This window comes from Bombyx mandarina, chromosome 26 (assembly GCF_030267445.1).
Source record: "Bombyx mandarina strain Sakado chromosome 26, ASM3026744v2".
NCBI classification, from domain to species: Eukaryota; Metazoa; Arthropoda; class Insecta; order Lepidoptera; family Bombycidae; genus Bombyx; species Bombyx mandarina.
Genome location: NC_143232.1, coordinates 7,258,663 through 7,277,393, shown reverse-complemented (window position 1 = coordinate 7,277,393; position 18,731 = coordinate 7,258,663). Strand labels below are relative to the sequence as shown.

The following is an 18,731-nucleotide window of genomic DNA, read 5'->3' as shown; positions in this document are numbered from 1 at the left end:
ATTTTTTTTCTGTCTCTAGGTGTATCGCGGTTTTTTTATTTCATGAAGTGATTCTTGTCCACCTGATAGTTGATTGAAAGAGATCGTTCTTAGCGATAAAGCCTCCCAATGTACTTTTTTGCATCTAATGTTTTGCGTTTTTATTTATTTTGATGTACAATAAAGCATACTCTCTCTCTCTCTCTCTCTCTCTCTCTCTCTCTCTCTCTCTCTTTCTGTCTTTCTGCCTCTCTCTTTCTTTCACACTCTGTCTCTAATATAAAAAACGACAACGTAATTAATTGCGGTAGGCAGCGGCTTGGCTCTGCCCCTGGCATTGCTGAAGTCCATGGGCGACGGTAACCACTCACCATCAGGTGGGCCGTATGCTCGTCTGCCTACAGAGGCAATAAAAAAAAAAATTACAATGACAGGAAATTTTCCTTAATTAACGTATCACGTTTTAAGTAAATGATTTGAATTTAAATTGTAATGTGACCACAGAGAGATTAATAAAATAAAAACATACATTCATTTCAAAATGTTTTTCTCAATAGTTACTTGTTAGACTTCGTCATAAAAGAAAAGAAAAAGTTGAAATATTTATACTACCAGGTCGTTTTGAATAATTTACATGTTATGATGATGTGTCCACCGAACATGTCCGAAATATGTGCTAAATCGGTAAAATCGTCGGAAAATCCAATGCCCCACACCCCGTCACACCCCAACTATATAGGTCCTCATTATCCATTCGGGTTATAAACATGTTCCCATGACGACTCGGATCCCGAATCGAAGGATTCGACCTTCGGACCAGCGAAAGGATTCTCGAAATAGTTTCCTTTTAATACGATCGCGGGGCTTTGAGATATGAGATTAGATAACTTCGGACAATGTTAGGAAAATCCCGAACGTAGTTCACGGCTTCTTGTCGAAGATCTGCGTTGTAGTCGAGAGTAGTGTTGAGCTTATTTTCGCAGATTTTGTAGAAATTGCTAAAGTATTTTTGAATAAAAGTGCCTTTTTGTATGCTCCACGGGGAGTGCTCTGAGGAATTGTTTGAGATAATACCATCATCACGCTTTTACCATCGCACCGTCACCGGAGTAAAGTTCGTAATATATAAGTACATAAAGACGTAACCGTAGTTACTATTTGATAACGTCCACGTCATTCTTTAATCGCGCGCCCTCCGAATGTTTTGGTCGTATTAAAGTGCATTATACTCTAATGCTATAAATACGCGATAAGAAGCGAGTCGCTATGGCAATACTGTACAATGTTATGAATTTTTCGAAATGTCGCATCGTAACCAATGAATAAGTGAAGTTTGAAGTTTGTAATTTGTAGTGGTTTTGTATCTCTTGATCTATGATTTTTCTATCTACCTTTCTATCTATATAGTTTCTATCTATTATTTTTCTTTGTTATTGGTGTAGATGGGACGTGGCCGTGACTTGGTTACAGGAGCCGGTAAGCAATGAGGTCTGGATTGTCTGTACACCAAAGGTCATTAAATCCACAAAATGAAGTATTTTAAATTATTCCAGCAAAATATCTAAGAGTGGTTTATAAAACTTTTGTTATTTCTAATGTAACGACAGTACATGTGCGTGTAAAACAATATTTGACAATGGTATTGGATAAAAGAAAAGTGATTCGTTTGACAAATGTATATATAGTAATATGTAGCTCACCTGATGGCATGTCACCAAGGCACAGCCGCGCTATTTTTTTGTGCTTAGATTGGTGGACGAGCTCACAGCCCACCTGGTGTTAAGTGGTTACTGGAGCCCATAGACATCCACAACGTAAATGCGCCACCCACCTTGAGATATAAGTTCTAAGGTCTCAAGTATAGTTACAACGGCTGTCCCGCCCTTCAAACCGAAACGCATTACTGCTTCACGGCAGAAATAGGCGGGGTGGTGGTACCTACCCGCGCGAACTCTCAAGAGGTCCTACCGCCAGTAATTACGCAAATTATAATTTTGCGGGTTTGATTTCTATTACACGATGTTATTCCTTCACCGTGGAAGTCAATCGTGAACATTTGTTGAGTACGTATTTCATTAGAAAAATTGGTACCCGTCTGCGGGATTCGAACACCGGTGCATCGCAAGATACGAATGCACCGGACGTTTTATCCTTTAGCCCACGACGAGTTTTTTAAATTATTCCAGAAAAAGGCTTATAAAACTTAAATTATTGCTATTGTACCGACAGTATACGTGTAAAAAATTTTTGACAATGGTATCTATATTAATATATAAATCTACAGTGGTTTTTACGGATGTTCCGTTATAACTACTGAACCGTGCATCCGATTGACTTGAAACTTGGTATCCATGTAGAAAATACATGTACATACTTAATGGATAGGCTAATATTTATATGAGTGTTGGACTCCCTAATAATAATGACAATAAATAGTAATGCTAATTTTAAATGCTCATCGAAGCGAGCGAGTGCAGCTAGTTGCTTATAAGGAATGCGAAAGATTCATTGGACAGATGTATATATAGTAACTAGCAACCCGCCCTCGCTTCGCTTCGGAAACATTAAAACACACAAGAAACCAAAAAAAAAAATAAAAAAATTAAAAAAAAAAGTAGCCTATGTTCATCAGGGACAATGTCGGCATCTAATGGAAAAATAATTTTTCAAATCGGTCCAGTAGTTTCGGAGCCTATTCGAAACAAACAAACAAACAAACAAATCTTTCCTCTTTATAATATTAGTATAGATATGTAGTTCACCTTTTTTTTTTTTTTTTTATTGCCTTTGTAGGCAGACGGGCATACGGCCCACCTGATGGTGAGTGGTTACCGTCGCCCATGGACTTCAGCAATGCAAGGGGCAGAGCCAAGCCGCTGCCTACCGCAGCCAAGCCGCTGCCTACCGCAGCCAAGCCGCTGCCTACCGCGGCACCTGATGGCATGTCACCAAGGCACAGCCGCGTTACTGTGCCGTTAAGAAATACCCCCTGACCTTGGTTCGAAAAATACTTGTATATGTTATGCGGTGCATCGTTATTGATAAGAGTTATTTTCTTGTTTCAGATGTAGGTTACGATTACGTGGTAGATCAGCAGCCGATCGGGAAGCTACTCTTCAGGCAGTTCTGCGAGAGGAACAGGCCCGATTATCACAAGTACAACAGCTTTCTTGATGCTGTAAGTATTATGACGGAATTGGAGTCACAAAAACTCCTGCCCGCTAAACGCTTCGTGACGTACCGAAAGGGGGTGATACCTAATGTGATCATACGTCCCGCTTTAGGCGGGATTGTCCCGCTTTCAAGCTGTCAGTCCCGCTGTCCCCAACGAGTACAAAAATGTCCCGCTTTCATTTATCTGTTGTCCATGTGTTTTATTAGAAACTTACCGAATACTTACTTATCCCAAATCCTTATTGTATTACAAAATACATACTAAAGTAACTGTAATTTTGCTGTAGAAAAGTAGTTTTTTTTTGCGAAATTATTTATAAGTATTATTTTAAGGGCAAGTTGGTGTAAGAATTAAGATGTCAGTGAGGGTGAGATACCATAATAAATTATTTTAAGTCATTTTTTAAACCATATTTTTTATTTTGCACTTAAATATTACATTTTACCTCGACATACCCTATATTATTACATGTATTTATTTATATATGAAATTCCGTAGGCGTCCCGCTTTGATCGAAAAAAAAAAATGGTCACATTAGTGATACCACATTCGTTGAATGAACATGGAGATCCTACAGTAATCAAATGTGTTTTTTTTTCCTACCTATGCTGATAGCCTTGATAGGCTATTTTAGATTCACCCTAACGTGTAGGTGAGCTCGCGGGGCTCAAACCGGAGTGCTACTAACACTGACCTTAGCAAGAGCAGTGCTTCGCAGAATCTACCACCGGATCGGAAACGCGACCCACTGAGAAGATCCGACGAGAAACCGAATGTCTTATTTAAAATGATTAGAGATTCGCCTTAAGTGCGTGGTCCGCAGAAAACGCTGCTCGATTATTAGTCTACACAGATGACATAGACCTGGGCAATGCAACGCGTTTGATAAGCATTTGTTTTATAATAGAAACAAAAATAAAAAAAAATGATTTAAATTGCGATTTCATTGTGCGCCTCGTCTCACTGAAGACCCGATGTGAATCATTCTAAATATAGGGTCGGTCGTAGAATCTTCTGACCGCCAAGAAATAATATGCTTTTGAAGTGAAACTTCTTTAGGCGCGTTGAGGGTCAAATTTATTTCGCCACAGATTCGTTGCGGCTAGAGAGAAAAAATACAATTTACGAAGAGCGAGAGTGAGAAAACAGACAGTGCGTCTCGCGAACCACTCCACCGTGGAGATAAGGAAACGACGAAGTGAGCTAGGTCGTTTCTCTTAAACACAGCATTCCCTATTACAAGAGAAATTTTATTTAAGGGTGCAAAACGAAGAAAACTACAATACTACAAACCGCAAAAGAAGTTGCACTTCTTTCACGTGCACGAAGTTGCACGCGCACCATTTTATTTATTTATTGATTCAGCCGCGTAATAAAATCATTGTTTTGAACATAATACCTCACGAGACGCGTGTACCTTGCGTTATCAATTTACCAACCTACATTTTTCTGTCATCAATTGACACAGCACGGCCCGACAAGGAAAACATGTCTAGTTCTTCATTGAAAACACGCGTTCTCTTATCTACTAGCATCTTGCGTCCTTGTGCTGAAAATTTGCATGTATTATTTTTTTTGACATCAAATATATTTTATCGAAATACGTAGGTACTTAATACGGATTGTGTACGGACGGTGTTTACGGATTACTTCCATTATGAAGGAATATTTAATTGTAATAAATAATTATTAATAATTGTAATAAAAATCAAACCCACAGAAATAATGACGGGTTGACACCACCGCCATGCATGACGAGTTGACACCACCGCCATGCCTATTTATGCCGTGAAGATATCTCGAGGTGGTGGTATTAACGTTGTCTATCTGTCTATGAGTTCCGGTAACCACTTAATACCAGGTGGGTCGTGAGCTTGTACACCCATCAAAGCAATAAAAAAAAAAGTAGTATACCTTATCTCGGTATGATAGTCTTTTACAAGCACTTTTTTTTTTGCTTACAACCAATTAGCAAGCAAAAAGCAACCTATATACAATGACCTCGCGATCCATCTTGTTAATACACAAATTTTATTGTGGGCCGGGTAATCGCGGAACCGCTAGTTTAGCTGTGCATTTGTTATCTAGGAATCTGATACGATTGGTATTTATCGTATTCATCAAAATAAATTGTTAAAAAAAACTAAAGAATCACACACATCAAACACATCACATATCATGACACATACTCCCGACGGTTCTCGATAACGAAGACGAATTGTGATTCTGTGTGATTTCTGGCCCGATAGACTAAAATCTTTAATAATAATAAAATTTCTTCGGACACGTTTCGCGACGAGATGGCCGGTCCGTAGAACGCCTCGTTGTACGGGGAAGGGTTGACGGTAGAAGACCGCGCGGGAAGTCACCAATGCGGTGGACCGACCAAATTAAAACTGCAGTGGGAGGTCCCCAAAATGAGTGCAGTGGAATGGCCTCGAGCAGGGAGAGATGGCGGAACATCGTGAGACGCATCAAGTCTGCCCCTTCCAACACTACATGACGATCACGACCACTCTGTCAAGAGTGAGTGACACGATTGAGAAGAAGATACTAAAATCATTGCATTCGTAAAATTACCCCGCAATTGTTTGTAAATGAAAACAAAAATATACAGTTAATTAGTCAAATATTCACAACTTTGAAGCATTTGCGGTTAACTATTTACAGTGTTTTTATTTACATTATTCATATACGTTGGTTATTAAAATAAGATGGAAAAATGTAAATGTGTATGTTCAAATTGTTAATAAAGGCTATCTTTATCTTATTATGCATTGTAAATAATATCATTTAATTAGTTTGTTGGCTATAATGAATTACAGCTTGCCACAGGTGCAATATCCTTAGACTATGTAAAGAAAAATCTTACTACGAAACCATCAATTAATTATAAATGGTATTTCAGCGGTAGATTAGGACAGCGGCTCCCAACTGCTGCCTCATTTATGATTATTTTTAATTTAAGCGACCCGCGGGAATTACTTCATTTTTTTTGTTGCTTAAAACGGTGGACGAGCTTACAGCCCACCTGGCGTTAAGTGGTTACTGGAGCCCATAGACATCTACAACGTAAATGCGCCACCCACCTTGAGGTATAAGTTCTAAGGTCTCAGTATACTTACAACGGCTACCCCACCCTTCAAACCGAAGCGCATTGTTGCTTCACGGTAGAAAATGGGCGGGGTTGTGGAACCTACCCGCGCGGACTCACAAGAGGTCCTACCAACGGTATATATGGAATAACTGTTTACATAATAATAAGTAATACAACTGTTTCTTTTCTTCTTCTTACTACTTACTCGCATACTTCATTGCTGAAGGTCCGTGTCCTTGAAATGCCTCCATGGCTCTTTGTACAATCATTTTCCACTTCGTTTGGTTTTCGGATACCCTCAGGGCGGTTGTAGTAGAGTCCGGTGAGCGCGGTTACTTGATCTGCCCAATGGCTTACAACTGCCGACTAAATGTAAACTGTACAACCACGTTTAATAGGTTAATCACTACATAGTATAAAACAAAGTCGCTTTCTCTGTCCGTATATCCTTGTGTATGCTTAAATCTTTAAAACTACGCAACGGATTTTGATGAAGACGAAATTAAATAGTGGAGAAATCAATAATAAGTTACAGTTTCCGAAGCGAAGCGAGGGCGGGTCGCTAGTGATTTATAATATAAAAACAGCACCTATAACTTCACTTGTACTATCAAATCTTTTAAATGTATGTATGTCACGAATTTTTAAACAGTATGCTTAGTGCGTAGCTGAGTAAAAAAAAAATGAGAACCGTTGGACTAGGATACCTTTGATTATGGCGTTTGCAACCGGTGAAATATCGGAGTCTTGACTAAAATAAATAGTCGTGGTTAATTATACACGGGAAGTTATTAGTATCTATGATGTCGCGTCTCTATCAGCATAGTCTTTTCTTAGGCTGTACTCGTTTAAAATTAGCTTTACATTGTCGAATTATTCTAACTAGAGGTCCCGCAGTAGTCGAAATTCGACTATAATTAATTGGAATTGTAAGTTTGTACACTATTATGATTGTATTTTATACTTCTATAATTACAAATTTCGCCAAGACTACACTATAAAAAATATTAACAAAGACAAACAATATTTAATCTATTCTCAATTTGACAACAGACGTCAAGAACAAAAGTTTGACAATAAATAGTATGCATGCGTGTGTGCGTCAAATACATGGTATGTAGTGTGTGTAATGTTTTCTTTATTGATTTTATGTATCTTTTATACATTATTTTAAAAAAATATTAGCATTGTGCACTTCTTCTCTATATTCTCTATAAGTGTAGAAAAATTCATACTCCTCCGTCCGCGCAATTTTCGTAAAAAGGGTTGCAAAGTTTTTGCTTCACGTATTAATATTCTGATTAAAATTAGGCAGAGTGACGTTTATACGTTTTCGCTGTAGGGGTGCTTGTGGTAACCAGTGGTTCTCTGTCATCGTTCTTGTCGAAGGGCTCGGCGAGTAAATTAACCCACAGACACAGCCCACTGAGTTTCTCGTCGGGTCTTCTCAGTGTAGTAGTAGTCTCGCGATAGTTCTTCGTCGAACACGTCGCTTCCGACGAAGAGCTCGACGAGCGAATTAACCCATAGACACAGCTCACTGAGTTTCTCGCCGGATCTTCTCAGTGGGTTGCGTTTCCGATCCGGTGGTAGATTCTGCGAAGCACTGCTCTTGCTAGGGTCAGTCAGTGTTAGCAACTCTCCGGTTTGAGCCCCGTGAGCTCACCTACAAACGTTAGGGTGAAGCTGAAATAGCCTCTCATGGCTATCATCAGCATAGGTAGGGAAAAAAAAGGTTCATCTTTTTGACGTTCAACAAGTATGTACTTTCATTTATGTTGAATAAAATTTTTTTTGATTTGATTTGATTTGATCTTCCGAAATATAAAGATTAAATTGCCGAATTGAATTTTGCAATTTCGTTACGTTTCGCACTCGAAACACGAGGTCCTCTATTCCAATCTCGGACGGCGCCTGGAGGTGGGGGGGGGGGGGCGTCATCTCACCGAACCGCCTGACCTTTATCCGAGCCGCCTCTAAATGATTCCGGCCGTTTCGTTCCTAATTGGAAGATTTCGGTAACTTAATTAATACACAAACGCATTATGTGGGTCAAGTTACTTTGTAATTGCATTATTTTAGTTAGTCACTAGACGTGAGTGACCCCCGGGAGTCGCCCGCATTAAATTCGTTAATCAGAAACTACATTTTCTTGTCTCGGATGCTTATAGCGTACATAACACAGGAGAAAAGGCTAGCTCAGGGCCGTTGTATTTGAGACGTTCATTGAACTGTTTGTTAACTTAATTAACGACACTATGAACTATGTGTTACGAGCGAGGTTCGAGTAGCAAGCTTGTCAGCCCTCACATTAAAATTCGTCCAATTAAATTTGATGACTATTGCGTTGTTTATTAGATACTTTTTTCTTTAAAGGCGTATCTATGATCATTCAAAACAAAACCCTACTAAACTATTCATATGTAAAAAAACCACCTTGTATACACACAAGTTAAATTAAAGGCCTAACTTTGGTTGCTTATCAACAACTCGAGTGTCTGAATTTGTATCTATGATAATTCAAAACAAAACCCTACTAAACTATTGATTTGTAAAAAAAACATCCTGTATACACAAGTTAAATTATAGGCCTAACTTTGGTTGCTTATCAACAACTCGAGTGCCTGAATTTTAGATAGTTCGAAGCGAATCAAGTTTTGAATGAAGTTATACTGCACTTAAGACTTCTTCTCGTGAGCGCAGACTACTGTAGAGTGGCGGTTCGGAATACAGGGTGATGTCCATTTGCTAAACTCCAGAAACCATTAGCAAGCCTTGAGGCGGTAATTAGTTACGAAATTGAAAGAACCAGTAAATGCCATCTTTGGTTTATAATATAGCGCCACAAAAAACAATTTTTAAGTGACTTTAATCCGATTGCTTAGGTTCCGATTTGAAGTTTCCTGTCTTGGGGGTGGCATCCACGTTGTGATGTCTATGGGTAACGGTTACATTATACTAGTTTTATATTAGATTCTTATATTCGCCGAATTAGTAGGTAAGCTCACGGGGCTCAAACCTGACGACGTTGCTAATACTAACCCAAGCAAGAGCAGTGCCTCGCAGAATCTAACGCAGAACGGTTTTCGTTTAACACATGTTGGGCCGCGATCCAAGTAAGCCAATAAAAAAAAAAAACGAGTGTAGGGACCACAAATGTCCCCATAGCATCTAACAATTATATGTATGTGTTAGCGGTAATTATATTGCAATGATGCTACGTTAGTTTCGGGATTGTCATCTGTCGATAGCACGTTAGGTTGTAATCCCAATCAATATACATTAGTCACTTAACTGAACACGTGTCTTATTAATCCTTGCCCGATATAGAGATTCAACACGAGTAACGATATTATAATTTTAGAAAGTTATTAAATATTTTGTTGACCCCGCACGTCACTCGATTTTTAATTGCGCTACATAAATTGCTTGCAGTGCAAATGTGCATTAGAAAGTGCGATTTTCCGTTATGATCATGCACTTAGCCGGGTTAGGTGCCTCTGTTAACAAAGATATGTGTCGCTCTGACAGTGTGAGCCCGCTTACGGGTAATCAATCTATATCTGATGCGGAATTGGCACGCGTTCCTGTTTGACGGGCGGGGCGGATAGCCGGTATATCATTGATTCTTCGAGCTGGTCTCGAGGAGGATTATGGTATTGGAGCTGTGATATTTGTCGAATTCGGGACAGCTTAAGCGCCAGACTATCTATAAAAGTATAATAAACACAAGTCCTCATGGCCTGAAGCAGGGGCTCCCAAACTTATTTTGTCTACTGCCCACTTTTTTTTTATTTCCCTTGTTGGCAGACAGAGGTACAGTGGTTACCGTCGCCTATAGACTTCAGCAATGTCAGGAGCAGAGCCAAGCCGCTGCCTACTGCAACTTTGAGAATAAATTATTTTTTAGCGTCCCCATTTTTTTATCTACTGGAAACCACTATAGCAAGAGCTATGGCGGTATCGAAGATTCCTTCTAGATGAAATTAGAAATCGCCTGCCAAGCCTCTACATAACTCTCATTTTTTTCCTGGGTCTCTTACCGCCCCCTTTAGGCCTGCAGTGCCTACGAGGGGGCATTATCGCCCACTTTGAGAAAGGCTGGTCTAAAGGATAAGACGACCGCTGAATACGTATCCAGCGATACGAATGTGCCGGTGTTCGAATCCGGCAGGCAGCTACTAATTTCTTTAATGTATGCCGCCCAAGCCCTGGCCCTCTAAGTGTTTCGGGTCCCCTTCATATGTCGGTCTGGGGACCAGCGAAGATGGCCTAAAAAGACGACGTGCAAGCTGCTCTGCACGCGTTTTACGCAAGTGCATCCGGGTGATGGAAGGCCGGCTATCCTCGACCCACGCTGGTTCTGACCCAGCGGGGTATTCCGTACAATAACCCATTCTAACCGGCGCCATCCGCCAGGCGGGCTCCGGATAGCCTGCCGACCGAGAGGGCTGGTGGTCGTGGCGCCGATGACCGTTGGTCCGGCGTTCCGAGGGGGAGGGTGATGGGATAGATGTGCTCCGCACTAAACGCTTCATTTTCCCCCCTTTGCCTTGAAATTGGTTCTGTCTCATGCGAGGTTCGGACGCGGTTTGTTGAGCGACAGGAGGTTTTAGTCAGTTCGACTCTGACATGCCCCGCCCTCCATCCCCAGTGGAGGGCGGAAGTCGGGCGATTTCCTCCTGACCAAAAAAAAAATTAATCCATTAAGTACATGTATTTTCTACATGGATACCAAGTTTCAAGTTATCAGATGCACGGTTCAGTAGTTATAACGGAACATCCGTAAAAGCCACTGTAGATTTATATATTATTATTAGATTTTTATATATTATTATAGATTAGTTTACTGTCTGTCGGGCCGTTGAAAGAATGAGGCTGATGATACATAAAGTTTTATGCTCAGGTCGAAAGATACGAAGTGGAAGTGGACGAGACGAGGCTGGCTCTAGCGGTCGACATATTCGGAAAATATCTGAAGACTGAAGACTGCGACGCCGTGACGGATGTAGTCGGCAGGCAGACGATTGACGATGCCAGCGCGCTGCTCGAAGGTACAGTAGTAGTTCTATTTTTCCCACTGGAAAGGCAAAGGTATGATCATAACATACAGCCTAATTCTTGGTATAAGCCGCCCCAGTAAAGAAACGAATCTAAAATGGCGGCGGCGATCATGCGCTCTTACAAATTTGAGTTAACTTTTACGCTACCGAGAACGTTAAAAAACTCGCACTAAGCACAAGATCTTTATATATTTATTTTTCTTGTGTCCGCTCTATTGGGGTGACGCTGAATGGCTAGCTGATTGATTTATTTTTACTCTTACCAGAGTTCCTTACTAAAATATATAATTTATAGTCTACCTTTAAAGTTTTACTAAATCACGATTCATCATAAATATTGTTCGCTCATAATATTAATATGTAAGTGATAGTAAAACAGTACATAACTAACGTGTAGTTCTTAATTCGATTTTGCGGTATATTTATTTAAAATAAAATTAAACTTTTTATTTATTTATTGCTTAGATGGGTGGATCAGCTCACAGCCCACCTGGTGTTAAGTGGTTACTGGAGCCCATAGACATCCACAACGTAAATGCGCCACCCACCTTGATATATAAGTTCTAATGTCTCAAGTATAGTTACAACTCAAGTATAGTATTAGTAATTTTTTTTCTTTCTACTACTTCGGTTTGAAGGGTGGGACAGCCGTTGTAACTTACTTGAGACCTTAGAACTTATATCTCAAGGTGGGTGGCGCATTTACGTTGTGGATATCTATGGACTCCAGTAACCACTTAACACCAGGTGGGCTGTGAGCTCGTCCACCCATCTAAGCAATAAATAAATAAAAACCTATGTACTTAATTGTAATAAATACTTGATTATTTTCATTTTATTTATTGGGTACGTACATGTTATAAATCATCACAATACGTTACGAGGAGCAAATACATTAATCTTACACTAAATGCACACACAAACACAATATTACACATGTTACATTAATTAGCGACATGTAAACCTATAAATGAGTCGACTATTATCAAAGCCGGCAATCTGACTTTTGAACAATGATTGGTAAATCAGAAAAACGAATTATTGACTTTGTATTCCATTGGCAGTCACAAAACTCTTCGGAACGACATCTTAGATAAATAACAGGTTAACTATTAATCTTTATTTAATGCAGGTTTTGAACCGTATTCTTTGAAGGAGACGATTACATTCAAATCAATCTGTATTGACATATCAATTTTTTTTTTTTTGTCCAAATGCACAGATTGCCACCTTTGATAATAGACGACTCAAATTGCAGTTGAGTTATTTTCATTAATTCAATGTGCGCCAGTCAATCTGCCCTAAGTAATAAGGGAAGCTCTTTCTTGACTGGTTATCAATAATTTAATTAATATAGTTCACTATGAATTGTTATATACTAAAAAGGGTACATATATTTTCTCGTTATTATAACTGTAAGTGATGACTTTTTGGCGGGAACGCGAGGAGTGAAGTTGTGTGATTTGTTTTATTTTGTCTATTTAGTGTTTCTTCAGGTTTAAATGTGTAATAACGGTGGATTATTAAATTTTTAATATCTTTGAAAGTGCACAAATGTGGGAAAATGAAACAAAGTCGCTGGACGTAACTTCTCGGGATCCTCTAAAAAATCTTAGTAAATGACCACCATTTTACTGAGATTATATTTCATCTCATATCATCTCATCTCATTTCATTTTATTTCATCCCATTATTTAATGTCTCAAATTAATCATCTTCAGCCATATTATCATTGTTCATAAAAATAAAAATATAAATTAAAATAAGACTTGACCTAAAGGTCTTAGTTACCAGATCATAAAATCACTTAAAAATATATATAACTGTAAGTGATTTTATATGCGATAAATAGAAATGTAAACTTGTTGATTGTAAATTTTCATAATCATAAATATGCAATTTTTTAAAATTTAGATTTACTATAAAATATAAAATTAAAACTAAGGAACCGGTAATGAACCGGCGACCAACTATACTCATGGCTTCTGTTTTTCTTCTTCTATATCGTTTCCTCACTGCTGAGGATCGCGACCACATGTGTCGTTCCTCCAATGTGTTCGATCATGGGTGGCATGGACCACATCGTACAGACTACTAAGGGCTTCCCTTACTAGATCTGACCATCTGGCTGGTGTCCTGCCCACGGCGCACTTGCCCTCTATGCGATCCGATTTTATTTTTTTCCTACCTAATCTGATGGTCTACAACAGTGGTACCCAAACTTATTTTGTCAACTGACCAATGTGAGAGAATAAATTATTTTTTAGCGCCCCCATTTTATCACCTATTTAAAACTATTATAGCGAGAGCTCAGTCAGTGTCTAAGAGGCCTCCTAGATGAAATTACAAATCGCTTCCCAAGTCTACACAACACCCCCTTTTTTTCTGGGCCTGTTACCGCCCCCCCTTAGGCCTACGGCGCCCACAAGGGAGTGTTATCACCCACTTTGGGAAAGGCTGGTCCAGAGAGAACATGTCAGCGTCGCCGGGCTAGTGGATGAGGTCGCGAGGTGCTAACAGGTGCTAACACGAACCATAGCAAGACCGTGCTTCGCACGAGCTCCTCTAATTCATGTCTGGGAGACCGCATGATGTGTCCGAAGAAGCTCATAACGCGTTCCCGGCAGATAGCAGAGAGCCTTTTCTGGATGTTTAGTTCCGTCTACATTATTCCCATAACTCATTCACGATCATGTCTACTCATCTATTATCTCCTTCTTCCCAAAAGCGAATATTGGAAATTACTTCGTCATCCTATTTAAACTCGGAGACTCGGTTTTTGTAACCAGTTCGTGAAGTGTCGACTCCCAGGTTGAGCCCGTGAGCTCACCTACCCAAAACGTGCGTAGCTGGAATAGCCCCTTAGGCTACCATCTAGTAGGTAGAGGAGCTTCCTACCTAAGCTGATAGCCTTGAGAGGCTATTTCAGCGTAACCTTAACTAGGAGGTGAGCTCACGGGGCTCAACCTGGGGGTGATGCTAACACTGACTCTAGCAAGAGCAGTGCTTCGCAGAATCTACCATCGGATCGGAAATGCGACCCACTGAGAAGATCCGGCGAGAAACTCAGTGGGCTGTGTCTATGGGTTAATTTACTCATCGAGCCCTTCGTCCCAAGTGACGGGTTCGACGAGGACGGTGACCGGTGTTTGTGGTGCCTAAAAGCACCGTAAATAGATCGGGAGGATCCGTAATGACGTGAAAAGGTGTAATGTTCGCCATTCAGTACCGCGGTCGCTCAAACTCTAACTCCACGACTCGACATGGGCTCAACATGTATTATAATAATTAATTAACTTGTTCCACTCTAATTATACTGTACATGTTCAGTGTTAACGTAATTTTCAGTTCAGGGTTTTAATTAAATTTGTATTGAAGTGGGACGAGGTTGTGTTATCTGCGCTCGGTTTTTTTTTTTTTGTTTATAAATAATAATTATTGCTAATTACTTGCATCAGTAGACGGGTCAAATAAGAAGTTTTTTTGAGTGCTTATTTTTTATTTTTTTTATTGCTTAGACGGTTGGACGAGCTCACAGCCCACCTGGTTTTAAGTGGTTACTGGAGCCCATAGACACCTACAACGTAAGTGCGCCACCCACCCTGAGATATAAGTTCCAAGATCTCAAGTATAGTTACAACGGCTGCCCCACTCTTCAAACCGAAACGCATTACTGCTTCACGGCAGAAATAGTTGGGGTGGTGGTACCTACCCGTGCGGACTCACAAAAGGTCCTACCACCAGTAAAATTTTGTTAGCCGATTGACACATACCGGCAGAGCTCAGCCCGAATCGTTGACTTTTGAAAGTAATGCTGTTTGTCAACAGAACTACCAATTTTTAGTGTCCCATAGTAACTGGATTTTTTTACTGGGGGTAGGACCTCTTGTGAGTCCGCGCGGGAGGTACCACCGCCCTGCCTATTTCTGCCGTGAAGCAGTAATGCGTTTCGGTTTGAAGGGTGGGGCAGCTGTTGAAACTATACTATACTAACTATACATGAGACTTTAGAACTTATATCTCAAGGTGGGTGGCGCATTTATGTTGTAGATGCCTATGAGCTCCTGTAACCACTTAACACCAGGTGGTATGTGAGCTCGTCCACCCAACTAAGCAATAAAAAAATAAAAATAAACTGCGATCTCCATTTGGCAATATTTCGTCTACAGTTGGTTGTCTAAGGATATATATCATGATCTTTGTGCACAGGCGGTTCCAAGGACATATTCTCGGAATGCATCAAATACGTGAAGTGTTTCCTGGCGGGCACTCCGTTCGGAGAGTTCGAACGCTCGATGTACTTCCACCGGTACCTCCAGTGGAAGTGGCTGGAGGCCCAGCCGGTCACGCAGAACACCTTCAGGATGTACCGAGTCCTCGGGAAGGGCGGCTTCGGCGAGGTCTGCGCTTGTCAGGTCAGTCGCCTCGCAAACATTTAATCGCATTTCATTTTATTTCTGAACTAGCTGACCGGGCAGACTTCGTAGTGCCTCAATCGATAATGTATAAAATAAACTTAAAATCGTCCGAAGGGGGACACATCAAAGGAAAAGCAAAATTGTTATTTTTATTTAATGCCGCACATTTTCATATTTATCTAACCTTTTAAACCTTCTCTGGACCTCCACAAATAATTCGAGACCAAAATTAGCCAAATCGGTCCAGCCGTTCTCGAGTTTTAGCGAGACTAAAGAACAGCATAGATTAGTTGTGCCTACCCGCGAATTTCTTATCGTGTACTTTGGTGGTCGTTTGGAAATGTGTTTTTATATTAAAGCGTTTAAAAAATTCAGGAAAATATTAAAGTCATCCATTGAATATAACTTTAAACTCGTGGATATATTGACCTTAAGAAATTTATATTAAGTGAAGATATCGTAATATATGGATTCTTGAGACATAAACATACAAGTGTATAGGCGATTTTCAAAATTACTCTTAAGGGCGGGGGTATTAGTGATCTAAAGGTGTAAGTTTTTCACTTTTGTAGGTTTCTCACATGAAATTCCATCTTGAAATATCCCGTGTAAAGCTCATAAGATAATGCATACCTAATACTTCTACTGTATGTGTAATGACTGTAATGCACTTATATCACTTCCACCTGGAGCCACTGCGGTCATCCACAGTGCGTTTCCAGAGATCTTTTTTACCACGTACCATCCTGCTATCGAATGAGCTCCCCTCCACGGTGTTTCCCGAGCGCTACGACATGTCCTTCTTCAAACGAGGCTTGTGGAGAGTATTAAGCGGTAGGCAGCGGCTTGGCTCTGCCCCTGGCATTGCTGAAGTCCATGGGCGACGGTAACCACTCACCATCAGGTGGGCCGTATGCTCGTCTGCCTATAAGGACAATAAAAAAAAAAACGCGCCAATTCGGTACGGGTCGACAGTAATTACATATGTTTGAACATACATGCATAATAATATGTACGTTGTCTTTTTGTAGGTTCGGGCGACCGGCAAAATGTACGCTTGTAAGAAATTAGAAAAGAAAAGGATCAAGAAGCGCAAAGGTGAAGCGATGGTGCTGATCGAGAAGCAGATCCTGCAGAGGATCAATTCTCGCTTCGTCGTCAACTTAGCCTACGCATACGAAACGAAAGACGCACTGTGTCTAGTCCTCACTATCATGAACGGTAAGTCGATCAATGCTCTCATGTTACTCCCATTAAACTTGGATTGAAATTAGGAACTCTCACAGGTACCAACATTTACAAATTACTGGCGGTAGGACCCCTTGTGAGTCCGCACGGGTAGGTACCACAACCCTGCCTATTTTTGCCGTGAAGCAGTAATGCGTTTCGGTTTGAAGGGTGGGGCAGCCGACTATATTGAGACCTTAGAAATCATATCTCAAGGTTGTAGATGTCTATGGGCTCCGGTAACCCCTTAACACCAGGTGGGCTATGAGATCATCCACCAATCTATGTAATAATAATAATAATAATATTATACAAATACAAATCACTGAGTTTCTCGCCGGATCTTCTCAGTGGATCGCGATTCCGATCCGGTGGTAGATTCTGCGAATTCTGCGATTCTTGCTAGGGCCAGTGTTAGCAACACCTCCGGTTTGAGCCCCGTGAGCTCATCTACATGCTAGGGTAACGCTGATATAGCCTCTCAAGGCTATCAGCATACGTAGGAACAAAAAAAGACGTACATCTTAAGGCGGGTCGCGGTTTCGTGCCTTTTTCTGGGTAACTACGGAGTCTGGTACAAGTAACGAATTCTTCAGGTGGCGATCTAAAGTTTCACATTTACAACATGTGCGGCGCGGAGACGGGTCTGGGGCTGGAGCGCGCGAGGTTCTACGCGGCGCAGGTGGCGTGCGGCCTCGAGCACCTACACAAGATGGGCATCGTTTACAGGTAGCCTTTACGCTGTGTTAATGACACCGCTTAGTGCTCGTCCACTCGCAGGAATTAGACCTTAATCGCTGATGCTTTAAGATTTAAATTTCTTTATTGTTTTGGTATTTTTTTTTCAGAATAAATAACAACAGCATGTAATTTCGCGTTACTCGATACTTCTGCAATTCAAACACCGGTTACCGTTCTCGTCGAACCCGTGGAAGGGTTGGACGTACAACTTAACCCACAGACACTGGTGGTAGAACCTCTTGTGAGTCCGCACGGGTAGGTATCACCACCCCGCCTATTTCTGCCGTAAATCAGTAATGCGTTTCGGTTTGAAGGGCGGGGCAGCCGTCGTAACTATACTTGAGATCTTAGAACTTATATCTCAAGGTGGGTGGCACATTTACGTTGTAGATGTCTGTGGGCTCCAGTAACCACTTAACTCCAGGTGGGCTCTGAGCTCGTCCACCCATCTAAACAATAAAAAATAAAAAACCGTAGTGTGATAATGTATCAATCGTGTTTCTAGAGACTGCAAGCCGGAGAATATATTATTGGACGACGCGGGTCACGTGCGCATCTCTGACCTCGGGCTGGCGGTGGACGTGCCGGAGGGGGGCTCTGTGCGGGGGAGGGTGGGGACCGTCGGGTACATGGCGCCCGAGGTACGTATTTCACTGTTAGGCGATATGGGTTAGGTGTGCATCTCTGACTCTGGGTGGTATGGGACGTCCCGGAGGGGGATATCTGTGCGAGGACGTGTGGGGACCGTCGGGTACATGGCGCCGGAGATACGCACTTCACTGTTAGGCTATACGGGTTATGTGTATATCTCTAACCCCGGGTGGCATTGGAAGTCCCGGAGGGTGGCTCTGTGCGGGGACGTGTGGGGACCGTCGGGTACATTGCACATAAGGTGCGTACTTAAGTGATACGGGTTATGTGTATATCTCTGACCCCGGGTGACATTGGAAGTCCCGGAAGGGGGCTCTGTGTGGGACTTGTGGGGACCGTCGGGTACTTGACGCCCGAGGTAAGGTACTTCACCATTAGAA

At 41.2% G+C, this 18,731-nt stretch overlaps 1 protein-coding gene across 3 annotated transcripts in view; it reads left to right on the top strand.

Annotated features, from left to right (window-relative positions):
• The window catches only part of Gprk2 (G protein-coupled receptor kinase 2), a 109,596-nt gene that overhangs the window by 77,249 nt on the left and 13,616 nt on the right, over window positions 1-18,731 (top strand). For 2 of the 3 annotated variants that reach the window (XR_016325476.1, XM_028172339.2), the window contains exons 3-8: window positions 3,045-3,157; window positions 11,146-11,305; window positions 15,524-15,729; window positions 16,764-16,953; window positions 17,556-17,688; window positions 18,206-18,341. Coding sequence is in view for 2 of the 3 variants with exons in the window: in XM_028172339.2 (XP_028028140.1) it covers window positions 3,045-3,157; window positions 11,146-11,305; window positions 15,524-15,729; window positions 16,764-16,953; window positions 17,556-17,688; window positions 18,206-18,341 (938 nt within the window). In the remaining variant the exon portion in view is untranslated. The remainder of the gene's footprint in view (window positions 1-3,044; window positions 3,158-11,145; window positions 11,306-15,523; window positions 15,730-16,763; window positions 16,954-17,555; window positions 17,689-18,205; window positions 18,342-18,731) is intronic. The other variant, XM_028172340.2, reaches the window with a different exon arrangement.